Here is a 21,466-nt window from a genome sequence, read left to right on the forward strand (position 1 = left end):
TAAGAAGAGAAGAAGAAACTTGTAAGCAAAGCAAGTTAATGTTAGTGTTGTGGTAGATCCACTACTCGCCAAACTTGAATTGTCCAAGTTATATCAAAAATTGCCTATGAATAATAATTATTAGCAATCGCCAACCTCTGTCTTCTAAGATTTTGTAAAGAAAACTACAATTTAGCCATTCAATGATCAGTAGATTTTAGACGTAACGTTCATTACAGAGATTTATTGCTTTTGATCGACCCTAGATCTGGTGCTGTTCTTGCATAGCGTATTAAGCAATAACGACCAAAGCCACTAAATTTGTTATAATAATATTCATATTCCTGGCTTAATATCAGGTTATTAAAATATAAAATAAATATGATGATTCTCATTTCATGAATGGTAATGTTATACATAAATGTGTAAATGTATATATGTCCGCATAGAATCGCGGATGGTCATCGCAGTCTACGCGTAGCTGTAGGTTCGATAGGTCCCATTTTTATTTTATAGCTACTGGCAGCTTATTAGTTTAGCTTATTAGTTGGATACAGGAAAGTGAACTGTAAAATAATTAGCACACGTTGGTACAAAACACTTTACGACAACCATTTAACATTTTAATATTTATGTATTATTTAAAATAAATAAATAAATCTTTGAAGATATGTGCGCTGATTTTCACTGGCGGCATTTTCCAGACTATAGAATTAAAAAAAATATTAAGTTTATATTGTCTAAATTAAACACTTTTTCTTGACTTTAGATACATTTTTTTTCCTAGTATAAAGTTCAAAAAAAATAGTGCGACTTTACATGAATTACTGTACTACTGTATGGGCTATATTATACAATAATTATGGCTAATAAGTGATATTACGTTCACTTAATTTTCTACACTACTATTGAATAACTTAAACTAAGGTAATGGTCATTAACAGTCTTAGTGTTCTATAATCTTTTGACATTATGTTCATGTGTCCGAGATACCGCACTCAGACTTATATTCTCTACTCTCAACTTTAGATACTAATTACAAGTTTTTGGAGATAGTTCTTAAAGAATTTCTAGTACTCAGTCGTGAAATGAAACAAAGATTACCCTTAAACTTATTTATTTAATACTGTAACAAAACAGAATCCACTCCTTCATTAAGTAAGCGGAATGGTATATTGAATTTTACTTAATAGTAAAATGTATATGAAATAAAGTTTATAACGATGCGTTGTATAGACACACGTCTTACGTTAACTATTCGTTAAAAGCTGTATTTCATATAGTGAATGTCTAATACTTTTATTATAATATAGTATCTATATCTATGAAAATAGGAATGATTTTCTTTCATTAAGAAAACCTATGAGACATTTGTTACAAAATAATTATATTAAAGTTTTACGAAAATAGCGAATTTTCATGATATTTTAATAACACTAATATAATCAGATACTATTTTTGAGAAAATTGTGTTTGAGCTCTTGTATATTGGAGATAAAAATGCATTACACAATTTGACTAAAGTCATTACGGATAGTTAAATACGTTATTGTTACAATTATGTTTCAAAAATATATGCTGGTATGTATTTTGAAAGAAAACATCCAATATGGGCTGAGAAACACAGAAAATTTGATTTTTGTATAGGTACAATCAATTATTATTAAGAATACCTACTAACATCTCACAATGACTTAATATTTCTTAATAAAATGTTAAGGACCATGTCATTAATGTAAAAATTTGAATAGTTGAATATGTAATTCATGAAAATAATACTTAGTCAGTAATAAAACTAAAATTTCAATCAAAAATTTCTACCAAACTAGAATAACATAGGATAATAACGACGCGATATTCCATTATATTACTTGGAATATTCCAAAATGGTGCTCTTTAACAATCATAATTATTCTTAAAGGCACTAATGTAAAACTCAGTCATTTATTTTAATTGCCTTACGGTAGCTGTATTCGAAGTATTTTTGTTACGTTTGATAATAATCACTTTGTTGTAGAAATAAAATGTAGTGGATAATAATGCATGAGGTTTTGACTCATATTTTTCTTTTAACGTTCAACGTAAGTTTTCATTTCAGATAATATATTTGTATGTTGTTGACTTTTAAACAGATCTTGAGATAATATGTACTACATTATCCTTGACAACTCAATGCATTTACGACCCATACATTTTTTTAATAGTATGTATAACTGATTTGACACTTTAACTTTAAATGTTTGTTTAAAAAATCTATTAACTATTTATCAACCATCACAGTCAACTTTTAAATACATTCCAGAAATTATACATTATTGATGTATTATAAAAAAACATTAAAATACAGTAGGTATTCTCAGCATATTGTCAACGCTTTCTAAACGAATAAAATAATTTTAGAATATTACGTAATGTAATTTATGCTTTACCTAAACTAATGATTTATCACATTTCATTAATGCACTAGAAAAATTCTCACACATTTCATTAAGTTATATATAATGATCCTACCTACAGAGCACTTAAACTATATAAATGGCTACAGAGATTCGGGCTACAAAACTTTAGAAAAACAGCCTTCTAGACAAAATCAAGTCAAGTAATAATCGTTTATCAAAACTCAACGGGTATCTAACACACATTTCTTTAAATTGAAGTAAAATTAAATTATAAGATAGTAACCCTTAACAATTCTTTTGAGCCTTATATTTTATGGTCTTGTCGTTGACGTCTTACTCTTCTCCTTTGATTATGTCTAAAATGCTAACATAGGCACCGGTAAGGAATCCCAGTATTCCGAATGATACCAAGAACATATTTTTCAATAGAACCCAATTGAAACGGCCAAGACCGTTTGGCCGGTCCCAATAAGTAACGGTTTCAATGACAGCAGGGAATATTAGACCCAAGAAGGAGAGACAGACAGCACCAACAAGAGAGATGAAAGGCCCAAGATTAGGTATAGCGATAGCAATACCGAGTGTTATTATTATAAGTGTAATTCTAATAGTATATTCTGCGAGGTTTTTCTTAGCTCCAAATCTGTGGCGTATATTTTTCCAGATTATTTCCATTGGCACGTAGAACTGAAGACTATAGGTGAAGAAAATGGCTACAGCGATCATCAACTTGACACATTGGCCCAATCTAAAAAAAATATGTATTTTATTATCACAAACTTAGCTCAATACGGTAGAAATTTTATGACTGCAAAATCAAATATATAACAGTGTAATTTACAAGTAATGTACGTACGTGGTACGTATAATATGTATTTACTTAATTAATATTTTGAAATGTATAAAAAACATTTACTTACACTTCATCTTGCGGCAAGTTCAGTGTAATACTTCCATAAGTTTCATCTCCGTATTTCAAATATCCGAAGAATCCAACTAAAGCGTAGAGTGATACAACAAAGAACATTCCGGTGTTAAGCACTCCAGGACACCCGATGAAATGAGTTGGTGTCTTCATGTTATTTTCAAGAGGCATAACAACACCGATTCCTTCCAAAGCGAATATAGCCGTACCGAAGAACGTTGGTAGACGGGCGACACCCGCAAACTGCTTTCTTTCGCTAATAGCAGGAATATCTTGGAAGAGATAGTAGAATGTGATAACCATTCCAGTTCCCACCAAAAGATTCGCAATCATTGAAAATGGAGCCAAGTACTTCAGATTTCTAATGAGATTCATTGAAATCAAAAGAGGAAGAAGAACTGCCATATAAATTCTGACATCTACATCGTGAGGTGCCCATTCACTATCAACCGTGTAGTTGTCTACAACTTGCTTTATGTTTTTTGACACGAACACGATATACACGCAACAGCATCCCAGTAAATCAATCACCAGAAACCAGTTTATCATAGCTCTGAAAACAAAGGAAAGATGTATTTTACACTGAGTTTATAGGTAGTGTGGTGTAATGTGTCACGTCGTGGGTGACTAGACACATTCTTATTTGTAAATTCAAATTCATTTATAAATTTAGGTAGCACAATGTACACTTATGGACGTCAATAAAGAAATACATATTAAATGCTTCTAATTTTACATTTACTGCCAGTTCTCAAATCAAGGGCGTAGAACGGAAGAGAAGAAGTGGCAATACACTCTCAGTCACTCTTTTTAATCGCAAAGTTTTTTGTTTTACAAAATGTTTCAAGAAGCTTCTTACATGGCAGCTGCCATTACTCCATGTTCCATCTCCGTCCACATATTTAAGTATTTATTAGTCAATCTTCTCTATCAGCAGTGGGCATGGTGAAATAAGAGCACCCACTTACATTCTCGTGGGCAAAACACGCAAAAACATAGTGAAATAAGTAGCATTACCGCAGATTCGAATTCAAATCCAGTCAGTAAAATCACGATGTGAATCCAAGAAACTGGTTGAATCGACTTTAAAACAGTTGTAATTCGAAACAATTTTACGTTCATCTTTAAATTAGAAAAATCCTACTGCATATTATCGTGCATAATCAAAACTACTTACTTGGCAAGTCGTGAGAATTTATGTGCAGCTGGAGGTCCAGAAAGGAAGGCAGCTTCCGCTGTTTCAGCAAAACCAAGGGATGGTTTTTGCATTCTCTTACAGAGCTCATGAGATGTTTTAACAAGGATATGAACACAATATGTGCAAATACCACCGATGAGGAAAGTTGACACCAATCCAAAGTAAAGCCCTGCATTCATGAACGCCATAGGCATAGCTAATATTCCGCTGCCTAATGATCCTTTTAGCAAATGAATTAACGTATCCATGTCCCTGTAAATGAAATAATACACATTTAACAAAACGAACCAATGGCAATTTATTGATGAAATATTTTCCCCAAACCCGCACAGTCATTTTTATTTAATTTCTGGGAAGTTAAAGATCTTCGCATCCTAGCTTAAGATTAATCTATTATAAATTTTCAAATTATGACTTACGATGTAGGGTGAGCCAGTTTTCGGTGTTCAAACGGATTAAAGTCCTCATCTCCTTCGATATCTCGGCCTGGTATCTCCATAAGAGGGAGTGTTGATCCCGCTTGTTGTTCCACTGGGATATCATTTGGATCAACTTTGTATCTGTGAGCATTTAATAAGATAAATTAATAATGATTCAGAATATTAAATATTAAGTAGTGTTTAAGGTAGCTGTGAGTTTAGTGTAGTTCTGTATACAGATATAAAGCACAAAAGTAATGATAATATGTCGCGTGATTGAAGGTGGCGTTACAATAAGCGCGTTTTCAGCTGGATATGAAACGTTAAAAACAAATGTGTGTATGGTGCTATGTTGATTCCTATTGAAGCTACGAGACGCGGGTTTATGTCTAATTTTAAATTTTGTTGTCTATTATTATATACGATATCATTACAACGTAAATTAGTTTAGTTTTGTTTGAGTATTTGATGGTGGTGTGTTTTTGTATTATGGTCTCCAAAATATGTAAATTGTGACAAATTGTAATAATGCGTTGCACTCTGTTAAGATTTGGCATTTACAAAAAAATGACCCTATCTCAAAATTCAATACAGCTTTACGTTAACGAACGAGTAGCATAATTCGTACTTTTGGAGCAGCATTTTTGGCACCGGAGTGAATTCTGTATCACTAATTTAAAAAATATAAAGCTAAATTAAATTTGTACAAAATAAATGATTAAGGGTCAATCCCGAACCTGAACAGAGATAGCGCACGGGACGGAGAAGCCGTCGAGGCATATCTGCATACTTCGGCTTCAACTGCCTTAATTATTTTCTGTATGCTTCTGATTTACCAATACCAAACAATATAAAATAAAATTGAAACCATAAAATGGAATGATGTACCGGTGTATGAGTCCATAGCGAGATGATCAAGGTCGTCGAGCGACTTAGATCTCGTGGAAGCAGCACGCATCTTTCCAGATCGTCCGAACGGCGACGAGCGTTTAATTATCGCTCGTATAAGGAGCAAGTACTTAACAGTCAACATACAATATAAAATACCATTTTAACGACAAAAATCATTAAAATATGCAATGAAATGTGAAATAGACCTGTAGGTTCAGCGGACCAGAAATTGCAAAAATTTCTAGGACCCAATACTAAATCTGTTAGGCATGATATATTACTAGATAATATTTTCTTTTTCATTGTCCTGTTGAACAAAAATATATGAATATTATTACAATTCAATTTCACGAAAAACCATGTTTACATTAGGTAATACACTAAATTTTGACAACTAAATGAACTACAAGCTGTGAAGCATGCTTTAGAAATGAGTTTTTTTCAAAACTTATTGTAATCAATTTAAACAAGCAATAATAAAATGAAAATACACTTGGTTATTTTATTGAGACGCACAATGCATTTTCGGTTAGTAAACTCGATTGATGCTCATGTAAGACCGAGAATGTGATGTAGACACATGATACTGATACTTACTTGACCATGACGACATCAGATAAGTCATTTTTGACTCCCTTTTTCTTTGGATCATATTCGGCTATCATCGGCCGCAGTTGAGGTTTCTGAAGAAATTTGAAGATGTTCATTAATCTAAGCATACATTTAATCTCAAACTTCATTTATTTTACACAATCGCTTATATAGTTTTCTAAATGTGAATTAATTTAATTTAGTCCTGAGGTTTTTTAAGTCTCCGAAATATTATTTCATCCGGCATCGTTTGTTTAAATTTTTTGCATATTTTGGAGTGTGTGACGACAAATGACGTTAAACTGGCATCCAGGTTTGGGGCTCGTAATACTGGTGATTTTGCCACGTGATCACATCAGAGTTATTTTGGTAGGATATAAATAGGCAATGCTCCCGAGCGAGGAAACAAGTCACGTTTTGTTCAAAGGAACTGCAAGACATATCGTTGCTTTTGGTAATGATGAAAATACGAACCAGCTTCCCATAATATTATTATGAAACTGAGCGTATAGTACATTATTTTTATCAATAATCTACAGACTAAAGTAGATACATGAAACATTTACTACTAAATGCTTTAAAGCTGTTGTAGATAGTATGTTTATGGTAACGATGTTAAAAATATTATTAATAAATGCGTGATAATTATAACATAACTGGTTGTTGTGTAACTTTCTAAAGGTGGTAAAACAACATGAACATTGACTACCCCTTTAAGTTGACCATGAGTCACAATCGGATTGAAGCTAATGTATGCATGCAATTTTATTCCCCTAACTGAATTGAATTACCAAGCAAATGCGTATATGAATTTGGATTAATTTTAAACAAAGTTCAACTTTAAATGGATAGGTTAAGATCCTTTATTGGTTGTGTGTGGTACTTTGGTAGTTAGTCCACTTAACGATCGCCCCCTTGAATAAACTGGATTGTACTGGTTACCAATATTAAATTGGGAAGAAATCGGGAGCTATTTCACTCGGTACTTGTTGAAGATGATTAACTGCTAAATGCAGTATTGAACATGCAGAAGTTGCATGATCGTGACAATTGAATTTTAACAAATACAGCATTGTCAACAAATGATCATCTCACGGCAGCACGATATTAGATGAACATAAGGCGCTCTAACATAGATTTTATTGTAATCACCGTCACGAGATACTAATAGGTAAAATAATCTTAAGATGTGACGCCGATACATTATGTCTTGACAACAAGTGCGCATTAGGTTTTACAAGGTCATCATTTGGGAGTTTTATCGAGACACACCTCCTAAACCTCTACGTCTTTCATCAGACATCTAATCTATAACGAATACGAATACGTCAACATACAACGACGAATTCTGAAACATTAAAAATTAAGATCAAACTTCGTAACGTTTTGAACAACCTCAAAATACCCTTATTTAAGCGTATTTACTGTTTCAAGTAGATGTTCTAGAATTGGTTGCTCAGTGTTTCTTTATCAAGACCGTGAGTCTGAGTAATTGTTTGCTCAATCACTTATTCATTTTCCGGGGTTTAATTAGCACTTGGTGTGATTGATAACCTTTATCGCATCGCGATATCATTTAAAAATATAAATTTCATATTGTTGTTTATAAAAGTTACCACTTGGAAGATGTTGTCGAATCGTTTAGTTAAACTTTCCCAAAATTGCTGGTAAAACTGAAAATTTCATTAGTGGCAGTATATTTTAATTATCAATCTTTATTATAATTAAATTTACATTTTGTCACTTAGTCATTTTGGCTCCCATATAAATTGTCATCATGACAAAAACCTTTTTAATTTTTTTATCAAATTATTCGTATTTTGTTATATGCATATTTGTACACTATTTCAGATAGTATAATGTTTGAAAAACGTAGGCGAAAGATGGCTGGAGATAGAAAGAATATATAGTTTTGGAATGCCTTGGAGGCGGCTTATACTAGTGGATGCTCCATATAAATGTGAATTCAACTTTTATTATTACTTACATGTCGTATATATTTATATAGAATAAAATATTTTATTATTATTACCGTCTGCACATAAACTGGAAAAAATACTCTTAGAATTTATATCCTATATATAATAAAAATTGCGAATCACACATCAAGCTCTCAATAAATCTAAGCCGGATGCAAATGATTTAGTACTTATTGTAACAAGGACAGGTACAAGAGGGGGGTCAAAACAAACGAAAACTTCACCAATAACAATGCCTTAAGAATTGAGATAAAATAGTTATAAAGCGGAACCGAAATAATTCTTATTTTCATAGGAAAATTGAAGTTTTATAAGTCATATAAGTTTAACATTAATTAAAAACTTCCTGTAAATTCGGTATCACCTGTGTGCGTAACTGATTATTTAATTATTTCCATTAAATTCTTACCTATAAACAGGACTGCAATTTATTATAATTAAAATTTTAGGCAGAGTTACCTTCAGCATTTCGATATAAATATTGTATTCTTTTATTTCGTTTTGAATCTGATAGATAAACAGTCTTATTTTTGTGAATATATTAATGTATATTTGTTAGGGAAAAAACACGTGAACAATATATACTTTCCTTCCTCTTTTATGAGAAAGATATACAGTTGACAGTTGCTTCTCACTCGTAGCGCAGCGTATCCGCCGCGAAACTCATAATTATTTTATTAATATTTATTTTAATAATATTTACGACTCACTAGGTATACTTATACTTAATATAATATACTAAACGCTTATATATCGAATATTATGTTAAAATAAATGTTCAACGACAAATGAGACTGTACCTACTAAAGTCATGGTAACAGGCAATTGAAACGTTGATTGTCCATCATGATTTAAATTATTCAATTCTGTACTATCAATCGCCTAGAGAGCAAAAAGTTTTATATTATTTAAGACAAAGTAAGTGTATGTAGGTACATAAACTCCGATTGACCGATTTGTGAACTTTGATTTTTTTTACATTTAAATACATTAACAATTGATTACTATTGTTTGCATAAGTGTATATTAAACTATGTTTTAACGCGATAATGAAATAGATTTAATAGATAAATGTATTGTTTATACCGTTTCGTTGGCCAATACCATTGACTTAGTAGGGGAAATCAAAAAACTTCTCGAGGAAACCAGGATATCTTTACCCCACTACGAAAGACAAATAAGAATCACCTCCTTGTTTAATAACAAAATAACCAGTGGCACTACAACTTTTTTAGATGTAGGATGCAGATTTCTGCGCACATAGATAGAAAGTACATTGGTGTACGGCTGGGGATCGAACCTATGTCAGGGATGTGAGTCGCTCGCTGAAGCCATTAGGCTGACACTACTTCTACTACCTTGTTTATCAATAAAACATATCTAAACACCATTGAAGTCACAAATTTTGAACTCCAGTCTAATAAACAAATTTTCTGGAAGCGATACAATATTTGCGTAATCTATAATTAGCTCTTGTTTGTGCTTCAGTGTTGACATGAGTATAATATTATGACTAATGTCACCTATAGCCATATATAAGAACATGCTTAAAAATAATGTTACTGCCAATATTATATTTAGCAAGCACGGGCTTGTTAGAGGCGCAGTTTCCTTAGATTATTCTCATTAGTGTCAAACGGAGGTCACGCTATACCCTATATTATGAGACGTAATAGTTGTAACTTTTCTATAGAAAACTAATCATAATAATTATAGTTTCATAATGTCAAGAATAAAATAAGTAGCGAGGATTATTTACTTTAATAGTCGTTATGTACTAGGAAGACACTGAAACCTGCGTCACTCGATTCACATGACCTTGTTCTAGATAGCGGAAGCTGTTGTTTATGGGACAAAGGATTTTTCTTGTTAATTCCGCTAGTTACATATTTCAGTATGATATAGTAAACCAGTTGCATAACATTGAATTTTGTGAAACGTGATATAACGCGCTGTAATATATATATCCATAACAAAATTTTACGCGGATATATTTTACGTTTCATACTTGTCAGGCTCATAGTATATCCTGGAAGTAAGGTTCAGAGTAAACGAAATTTAGAAAACCAGCTTCAAATATCTTATAGACTATCAAACTTTTTGATAAGTCAAGTCAAATTAATCGAGAGAAACAAACCTCCGAACCTCAACACACGATATTTACACATAGGTATCAAGTATACCCTATCAAGGGTAAAAAGTGATTCAAATATTATTCAACTACGTTAATTTGACATATACAAGACGGTTAAACACTGTCATTATAGTTTTTTGTAAATCACCCATTTTGCATACAAAAATCTATTCCTTGATTCGGTCTTATCAATGAAGGTTTTGGATGACTATAGCGGAAGGAACTGTGTCTACCGCATTCATAGATTGGCCCTTATTCTGTCAACGGTAACGACCCTGAAAGGGTCAACGTTTCTCATTAGCTCAACAGAGGACATATAATTTTTATGAGCAATGAAAATTTAAATAAAATTATTTACAAAAAGAATTCACATTTGTTGCATATAATATTATACGTCTTTAGTATGTTTGCGTAATCGCCCTGGTTCCAGCCTAGTTCCAGTAGCAAGATGAATGAATAGAGTCGATTCAGGTGACGCAACTGTCTGGTCTCCACCCCGTGATGGCGCCGAAAAACTTATTACGAGGTCACCCTTATATTGCTATTTTTGAATGTGTAATATTATTTACTTCAATAAATTTATAAACTATTGTGAACAAAATTGAATAACACTTATATTTCACTTAAATAGCGTCTTTCTCATAGAAAATATAAATTAAAAGTTTTTTTAAATGAAATAACTTAAAAACTTATCGTTGTAAATACATAGGTTAGGTTAGTATTGTCGTAACAAACGATCACGTGCATACCGCATGCGCAGGAGTTTGGCTCTTGTGTGAACGAGACCGTTAATTTTGTACAATAAAGTCGCTGCCATGACATTGCAGCTCTTATTGTAATAATAATACGAGCTATGGAAATGTTTAGAAGAAATGCTCGCTCGCTAGAATTAGGACCCGTTTATCGCGTCGCCTTAGACAATTCTACAAGATTCATACACCAAGAAAAGTGGTGGCATAATAAAACACGTAATACGGCGTTGATAATTTCTAGGAATTAAATCAAGGGAAAACTATTAACACAAAAGATATTTATGACGAAATATTTCATTATTCTTACGTAACATGAAAACAATAGAATATCTGAAATAGGAATTTAGGTACACTTTACCCGAAATCCAACAAATTAGAGTTTTAAATAGTATTGTCCCAGCGATATTTAGGGTCAAATAAAATCGTCATAATCCTCATCCAGATGTGTGATTACCGCTAAGGTTCGATTCATTCAACGCTCTCATATTAGTCAATTATACAATTGTTTCCTAATTAAACACTTCCCAATAATCTTCGGTTAATTAATTTTATATTAACAAAGTAAAATATGTTTTTTAAACGACCTTAATGTTGTGTTACACGCGTATGATGACGTCAAGCCATTGTATTCAGAGCCATAGACATACGATTATAATATGATGGTTTAGGCTCGTTACGAATGGCCACTGGTGATTTATGTGACAGAAATAGATTGATTAATTTATATTAACATAACCAGTCTTTTGGTGTGTAAAGCAATTTTATTTACCTTGAAGTATCGTTAGATGGTTTTAGGTACTGTATAAATCTTTATACATATATAAAAAGGTAAATAAACAAGTTTCTATCCGCGTTTTATATCTAAATCAATTGGACATGTGTTAATTTTGAAACCGCTAGCACGTATAATCCTAAATGTAAAAGATAAACTAATCTTTTTTTATAGTACGAGTTTTTGCCTCTATTAAGATGTAAAAATAAAAATACCTTTCTCTGTAATTTTTATTTTGAACCTTTTGTAAATTCCTTCACTTTGCTCCAACATACGGAAAAAAATATACGATAGCTTTATCATGTAACAGTCTATTTTACTACGCGTTTAATCATTAACATTTTCAATACAAATATATCCTTAAATCTCATTTTGTCCTACAGAACATTGGGAAGTAAATAGCCAGTTATTACATTTCCTTTGAAAAGAACGTGCCTGTATAATGAAAAGTTAAAATGTATGTTTTAAATAGGCATTGAAAATAACGCAATGTATGTGCGTTATCGCTTTTATACAATAACATTCTTTATACATTTTAATGATTACATAAACAGTAACGAGATCCTTTTCTGTGGAAAATATACTTGTAATTCAAGCAGTATTATAAACAGTCCTGTGAAATTCTAGCAATCATCGATTTCAATAGTAGTAATAGCGACACGCCCAGCCTTGCACGTCCCGAACGGGCCGTAAATGATTTTTTTTAATCTTCCTCAACGTTGCAAATCCGACCACGCCGAAAAAGTCTTGTAATATTTTTAAGTATACCTTTGATACTCACCAATAGCTATGGCTACTCATCAGTTCAGTGGATCAAGAGATTTACAAACCTCTTTATAATATTAGCATAGATTAAAATGTTTCCAAGGAATCTTCATAATACTCTCAGACGACATATCATATTTGCATAGAGAAATCTTCCCTAAATGTTCGAATTATCTAATGCGGCTAAATTATCTTTTCGAAGTAAGTATCCTAATCGCTCCAAGTGTACCATAAAATTTGGAAACGACTCTCCATTCTTCCTGAACTCGATCATATTATATTGGGACCTGTCGCTTACGAATGAAATACCCTAACAGATTTCGACGAACTGAGAACCACACGTTCAATGCATTTAATACTTTATTGTCTTTTCCACTTTCTTAACAATGCTCGTATTTTATAAACCTCACAAGTAGGAGTATTTGATACTGTAAACATCGTATATCAACTACAGATCAGTCAAGCTCATGCAATATATCCATGAAAAGCCACATATTTTCTATTCCACTTTAGAAGGTATACATTTTCACAATTTCCCACATTAAAAGAGTCCAACGGTTAATGTAGTATATACTGTTCAAAGTATAATAAATTAATAATTAGGTATAATTACCCACTTATTTAAAATAAATAGTCTTAAGGCATCGTTGTAACTTTAGTAATAATTAAAATCCAACGGCACAACAATCCTAAAGTGTAGCCTCAAACTGCGCCCGTTTGTGTGATCATTTTTATTTCAAGAAGAAGTTCTATCTGACACACGTAGATTTTTGGATTTGAGACATTCCGGTTTCCACACGATCTCAGGGATAAGTATAATAACGAAAATATCGTGCGGTCTTGTCTAAATACAATGAAATAAACAATACTAAAATATATATGTACGAAAATCTCGTGTCTCACTTTGTAGTCGCACTCCAAAACGGCATCACAAATTCTTCGACAATTTTATATATATATTTGACTTGAGAATAAGTCAAAAATTTTACAGCGTTACACGATCATATATACACTCGAGGATCTAGATTTATTACCTATTTTTTATTTGTCGAAATAGCTGCGACGTAAAGTAAAGCCTATAAAAGGGGGCTACCATTCTAATTAGTACTTTTATACGACACGGAATACATGTATTTATATTCACGTAGATTTGTTTCGTAGGAATATTATAGAGAAAAGTTATATATAGAAACTGCAATGCAAGTAATGACAATGTAAAATGACGTCAGCCTTACTTCACATTATCTATCGATTGTCGATTGAATCAACTATATTTTGTAAACCTTATGAAGTTCCGTACCCGAAGGAGCTTAGATATGCCAGCCCTATGTAATGTGTTCTTGTAATTATTCGTCAATCATTCATTGAACACGGTGAATTAAATCTGTCATTGTACTATATAGTAAGTGGAAGCGAACTTAAGAAGTTGTTATCTTATGTCAGATAGTATTAATCGCAATTAACGCGTTATTCTTCTGCGACTTATTCTTGAAAAATTTCGCCGACTAAACTAATATAAACAAAGTCATGTTTTTGCAGCTATTTTAGTCATTATCATAACAAAATCTTGAATCATCCTTTTGGTCCATACTAGTGATAAGGCGATGACGCATCCTATTATTAAAATATATAATAAATTTTCTGATTATTTCTTATAACTCAATTTGTGATTTGTATGAACTATTGTCACGAAATTTTTTAATTTGTTTAGATTAATGATATGATAATAGTCTCCAATTAGACCATACAGCTGCCCTAGCTATATATAATTATTACACGCAAATTATACTATTTATTTATATATGAACAGAGATTACAATTTACGCCATTTAGAGCATAATTGAAAAGGTTATATCAAATGAAAAATAAAACTGTTCGTTATTATATAAAAGAAATTTTGTTGAAATTAAAATATTATATATTTATTACAGTATAGCTATAGTTAACTTAATTTATTATTTTAAACATTCCAAGAAATTATGGCAAGTAAAGCTAATAAATAAAAGACCAATTTCTTTCATAAAACAAGGAACACCTTGACTTAGCGTCGCCTGCATCCTAATTGTTATTTGTCATGATATATACTAATAATCAAGCTTGTTAGGGGAGAAATTTAAGTCAAGTCCCAGTTTATTCGAACAAAAATGTTTATTCGAATAATTTATATATAGAATTCACGGTATCAAACGGGAAAAATATGTTTATCTAATGATAACTATATTGATCTGTTAACGGACCACATTGCAACGGATCAATCAAATATGGCGTAGGTTTTTAATTAAATAATGGACATCCGAAAATTCTACGCCTCGTAAATTTAAGAGTAACATTATGGAAATAGAAGCCGTAAATGCGATTACTGCCAAGTATAAAGCCAATTGCCAAACAATTAAAAGCGTTAGTAAATAATTGTAAATGACATACACTTTTATTGGTAGAGTCACAAGGACATTCTTATCTAATCTCTACACTTATGGTGCGTGATTGTACCTTTTAATCGATGGCGGAATGAAGTCATAAACGTTATCAAGCGAAAAGTCGCTGACCAGAATAATGATTCTAAGTTCCGAGTTTACGGCTACGTATTTAACATTTTAGAGTTCAGTTTATTAAGAACCAGAATTATAACAGCAGCAGTGTAGGACTCTCATCCCTGAGGTCGTAAGTTCGATCCCCGTCTGTGCACCAATGTACTTTATTTCTAATCGTAATATTCGCTAGAACGGTGAACAAAAACGTCGTGAGGAAACCGAACTTAGACCCAAAAAGTCGACGGCGTGTGTCAGGCACAGAAGACACAAATGATCACGAAACAGATAAAGAAATCTGGGACCCAGACTATATTAAGATTATAGTGCGACTGATTTTTTTTAAACTCTAACAATGATAAAAAACTCATTTAGAAAAAAATAAGAAAAGTAATCGGGTGCTTAATTAATTGAAAATTAGTTTTAGCTTTCAATAGCAACATTGAATAATTGAAGCACTTATTGTGGGCAGACACAGGTCACCAGTCTTTTTCGTCTACCAATTAGAGATTGATACATCTTCGAGAAATAAACATTGTAATGTGCTATAAATATTACTATAACTTTACTTTACAATTTAAAAAAAACACAGTATGATTTTCTTTGAAGATTCTGCGAATGAACTCTCCTATGTTGAGAGAAAGCGTCGCCTGAACAAGGTTAAAAATTTAGTTCTAATCTTATTTTGTCAACAACTAGAGCTATTTTAAAATGACATTGAAAAAATTTGGCACTACTCACAAAACAACGTGAAAAATTGTTTTGAAAATGAAAATTTATTAATTATCCGTCCGAGAAATTGGTAATTTTTTTATACACGGAAAATAGGTAACATTTGATGCCATCACTGATCGATTGGAGTTAACTGTTGCGGGTGTTATATTAGTCCTGTATGATACAATGCGTAGATGTTCAAGATATATTCGCACAGGCCGAGTGTTAGCTCGTGTGGCCTCATTAGTATTTCAAGTGCGGTAAAACAATGGCTATGTGAAAGCTGCTTGTAATCCACATTATATACGCCTCCAGTGACTGTGGGAGTTATCATAATATCTTATACGTCCTTGCCTTCTTTTTACTTTTTAATTATGAGACTAATTTTCGCAAGACTTTGATCTATTGAAACATTACTTAATTTGCTTTAACAGCTGGCTGTATGAACCATTTTACTAAACAACGCGCTACTGAATCAAAAACGAATATACTTTATAAATTGATGTCTAACGTATGGCATAGATTATTGAATTCACATAATTGAAAGCTTTTTTTAATCAGTTATTGCGGGGAGTCACATTTAATCTAATTGATGAAAATAACTTAAGAAAGCTTATAATACATCTCTACAGTCTAGCTGTACTAATCCATCATTAAATATATAAATTAATTTTAAACATCAAAGTTATGCGGATTTTTATTTACATAATTAGAAAGTCTAAATCCCCAAATTTTTTCAAGCATACTTTGTTCTTTTATTTCGTTGATGTCTTTTGTATTCGATTTGACTCGAGCCCAACAAAAAAATTCTAAGAACTCATATAAGTAGCACCCGTAACTGCCCGTTCTTCTCGAAAATTCAATAAGCTATTGTTAATACATTTTAGTTTGTTTTGAACACGATCGAACTTGTTCAAAAATATTCTACGTACGCAACTCGAGTTATATTGTATAATAATATCTTTAAAATTTTATTATTATTCTATTGATTTTAGAAAATACAGAATAAGGTAAAATAATAATTGCTACATACTGTAAAGTAAAACTTATGTACTTCTAACATATACCATAATATATTTTCCTTAAGTTATCATTAACGAACGGTATGTTAAAGGAAAATTTAGACCCGTTATTAATGAATTCAATAAATTTATATTAAACCTTTAATATTATTATATTCTACCAGGTCATGAACAAGATTTAAGATGTGGCCATGAACACAAGCAGAGAGAGATATAGCTATAGACGCAGCGGGTCAGTGTTCTCAACGTTTTCTTTAATAGATGTAAAATTATATCGCTGTGTGTGCAAGAGCGACAAGCTGGAGCGAGTTCGAGAACCAAGGTAGGGCGATAACACATGAATCCGTTGCGTGTGTATCGTTTGTACCGTGTTTGTATGTGTGTACGCTTCTCTACATGCGCGTGAGGAGGGGTACCGCGCGATCGAGCTCAGTGGAATTTTCCATGGCTGTGTAATTCTGTATAAGCCGCGCGGCGTCCGCCGTCGCCACCGCCTGCTATACACTTCACGATATTTTTTCGAAGGCCAAATTTCGGCGCCACTCTTCAGTGAAATACTTTGCCCAAACGCGTATTAAAACTGGGAGTTGCGTATGTCTCATTTTTATTGTTTGCAATGATAGAGACAGCACTATTTTTAAGTTCAATTCTAAATTGGTTCAACGTCTGAGAATGCGCCGCGAAAGTTTTTAGTAAATTCTTCAATCTATCATGAATTGAGTAGATTATTTCTTTGATTATTGGTTCAACAATTAAAAACTTATCAATTTGAAGAGTGTAAAGTATTTTTATTGAATTTGATTTAATATATTTTAGCCAGATAACAAATGAAAAAGAAATTGAAATTAAAATAATCAAAAACTATATTTTAAACAGAAATATGTTAATTAAATTATAAAAACGCTACGCTTATGTTTTAGTCGGCAGGGTTCGAATGTATTAAACCGTTAATGAAAAATTAACATTGTGACTGGAAAAATATTTATAATTTTAGTTGCTAATTCTTTTTTTCTTTTAATTTTCTTAATCTCTGATATCCCTTAATTATACGATAGACTTTAACGTTGTGGAAATGTTTATTCCGAATTAATTAATTCGTGGAATTTTAAGCGTGGAACGAATTCTTTGATTCACTCGATAGAAGCGATAAAAGTATTTTGCCTGTTGAATATAATAAATTAACTATGTATGATTTGATCAGTGTTAGCTTCGTAGCAATTCTCTTTCATCCCTGGGGTCGAACTCCGGCTATGCACCAATAGACTTTATATCTAGGTGTACATTTAACACGCTAAAGAAATATTGTAAGGAAACCAGCATGACCCAGAACCGAAAAGTGCGAATCAGATCTATCTGAAACCCAGACCTAAATGGTTGTAGCGCCACTGTTTTTTTTTAAATTTAATGTAATATATTATAAAGGATGCTTATACTTTGAGCCGAAGGGTTTATTTCTCCGGGGTGTCTACCCTCTGAGTAAGTTTTATAGGCATAGCCCAGAATTTACTACCCCAGTTTTATTTGGTAAAACGAAACTGGTTTTAACCTCGTTAATAATTTTTGAATACGTGAATAAATATTTGTATATTTATCACGTAAAAAGAAATACGTTTTGTTCTAGGTTCTAGTTTCTAGTTAAACAACAAGGCTAAATAATGGCAATAACTCTCTCATACAATTTAAATACTTACTAACCGTAGGCAATTATAATTTAAAATAGGTTAATTACTGTATTTTTAATGAAGAAAGTAAGAAATAAATGAAACCAAAGTAACATTATTTTCGCTATTTTTTATATACACTATATATGGTTTATTTTTAATTATATTTATAGTTATATTTAGTTCTATAATAATTAAACTAAATATAGGCCTATATTAAAAAAAAATTACAAATTGAAATTAGCTTTATAACTCAACGTAATATATTAAATGCCTTAAATGAAGTCAACGCGAACAAAATTTCTGACTAATCTGATCGAAACTTGATATCGGAAAGATTATAAATTATTAATATTTTATAATATATTAGCTATAGCTCGTTGAAAGTTTTCTTTTATCGGTTGATATTACGACAAATATTTCTACTTTGTTTTATATACAATACCGTTTGTTATCTTTCTATTGATAAATTCTAATGAAAATCCATTGCGCATATATATAAGTTCTAAACGTATAGACATTGCTACTAAGTTCTGGTGTTCCATGAACCATTGAAGGATATTTTATGTAGTAACTTCGAACGGCACATATTTCTTTAAAACCGTGATGACTATCATAACTATATATGTAGATATGTAGTTGTTTTAATATTATATACAAAGGATTATAATCTCCAAAAAAGCTGACGCTTACGATAAAGCATACAGCGCGTTCGGATTTAATTGCAATTTGATGTCGGAAAAATTTGTGGAAATATTCACTTTACTCGTACATAAACATATATAGAATCGCAACAATAACTTCAGACATTATTTTAGGAATAATTATTTAATGAAATTTTTGACTAATATCCTGTTTCCCTTGAAATCTAAATCGGTTTGTAACCAAGATCAAAATATACCTTTTTGACTACTATTTTTTAACTTAAATTTTGAATGTTCCTCTCCCTGTGTGACAGTTTTGACGGCGAAATAAGAATTAGTTTGTGAATAACAGTGTTAATTGCATTATTTTCATTGCTAAAAAAAACCTAAGATTTTTTGCTGTAAAAATGTTTCTTATGAATTCGTTAAGAATCAATTAAAAATAATCACATGTACTGCAAACATTTCAAAAGTACTTTAAAAATTAATTCATTTTATTACTTACTAACATCGAAATACATCGTATTTCGATTACGTAACAATACAAGACGGTTTATAAATGGTTTTGGTACGAAAGGAAGTGCAATAAATAGACCGCGATATTCACTGAAACTAAGTCTAACTTAATAAGATGTAAACCGCAAAATTCATCACTATTACAACAAACTTAAGATTGAAAAATCCCTGACAACTCTTGAAGCGTTCATTTGGAAATGCAATATATGGAAAGTATATTGAAACAAAAGAGAAATCAAATTGCACCTAGCGTATAAACGCGAGCATAAAATATTTACTAATATTAGATAAAATCGCTTTACGACTTAAAGGACGTATTTGGAACACTATAGGGACGCGGCAAAATGCTCTACTTATGTACGTTTAGTTTTAGAACGCATGCTTAATTATGAATTAAAATTATTAGGATATTAGGATTATTAAGGCATTTATTGAAATTATGCACCTCAGTTTTTTTATTAACACATCATTGAACCACGTTTTTTTGTCTAACCGTTGCTGTTTAGGATTAATAATTACGACGCTATAAATGTATATATCAATATTTAGCGCATTTCGATTTCGATCAAAAAATTTGTGACAAAAAAATCTGTAAATTTCGATACACAATTATTACGGTTTGTAAGTAATACTACTTGGTCAGGTAATAAGCATTGGATCATTAAATCTGCGACTATTGCATTCGTCTTTCTACACGATAAATTACTTTCATATTTTGTTAAAAGTTTGAACTTTATACTCGTATGTATTTGTAATTAATAATTCGCACAGCAATCCAAACATTTCAGTTTAGGTAGGATCATTCCTGATGCACGTTTTTAAAATCGCACAGCGTTATCCTTAATATATATTTATTTATATAATGAAAAACTTACCTTAAACACTGCAGGAGCCAATGGAATCGCAGCTTGATTGTGAAGATGCTTCTTCGACATTTCGGATAATTTCCGTATACACCACCTCAAAAATTTAACCGCCTTATCGCTACAAAGAAAGAACTTAAAATTGCTCAAAAAACCGTGTAACTGAAAAAAAGGCCAATGCTATAATCACCGCCTTCGAAAGTTGTGATCAACTTTATGATCACTATTAATTATATTATCGATCGCCGTCTTTGCGGATTAACGTGTCGATTTAAAAATTTTGAATATGCTTAATGGCAGTGATTTGAAATGTAAAGTTGATAGTTTAGCGAATAAAAAGATACGAGCGTGAAGACGTCTAATCGCTCTCACGGTTAAGTCGGCAATGAGCCGTCGGTTCAAAACCGGTACCGTGTACTGGGTTATGGGTAGACGAGCAAGCGCGCTGAGCGGTGTGCGGGCTGATGTATTGTGTCGGACTGTCGGTACCGCGAATCGGCGCCATGGTCGGCCGTGGTGTTATTCAAGTAATCAGCGCGACGTCAACTATTCTCTGACGACAATTTGAATTTCAAAGTCGCGTAGTCATGGGCAAAAAACTTGAATATATAAAACAACAATATGAGATTCTTATATTAAAAAAAAGTAATCCAGCATACCAGCATACATTCTCCATCTACGAGTGTGTATCGCTTTATTACGTTTACGTGAATA

The 21,466-nt window shown here is 31.9% G+C and overlaps 1 protein-coding gene across 2 annotated transcripts; it reads right to left on the bottom strand.

Annotated features, from left to right (window-relative positions):
• Nucleotides 1-1,079: 1,079 nt before the first annotated feature.
• LOC123718448 (proton-coupled amino acid transporter-like protein pathetic) lies at nt 1,080-21,218 on the bottom strand. Of its 2 annotated transcripts, XM_045674941.1 has the most exons (6): nt 20,765-21,218; nt 6,409-6,494; nt 4,921-5,061; nt 4,481-4,753; nt 3,299-3,856; nt 1,080-3,126 (listed from the first exon to the last, which is right to left on the bottom strand). In XM_045674941.1, the coding sequence occupies exons 1-6, from the start codon at nt 20,822-20,824 to the stop codon at nt 2,712-2,714; spliced, it is 1,533 nt and encodes a 510-aa protein (XP_045530897.1). In that variant the 5' UTR covers nt 20,825-21,218; the 3' UTR covers nt 1,080-2,711. The 2 variants fall into 2 exon arrangements, with proteins under 2 accessions (XP_045530897.1, XP_045530898.1); XM_045674942.1 differs by lacking the exons at nt 6,409-6,494; nt 20,765-21,218 and adding an exon at nt 5,809-6,400.
• Nucleotides 21,219-21,466: the final 248 nt, after the last annotated feature.

Source organism: Pieris brassicae, chromosome Z, assembly GCF_905147105.1.
Source record: "Pieris brassicae chromosome Z, ilPieBrab1.1, whole genome shotgun sequence".
NCBI classification, from domain to species: domain Eukaryota; kingdom Metazoa; phylum Arthropoda; class Insecta; order Lepidoptera; family Pieridae; genus Pieris; species Pieris brassicae.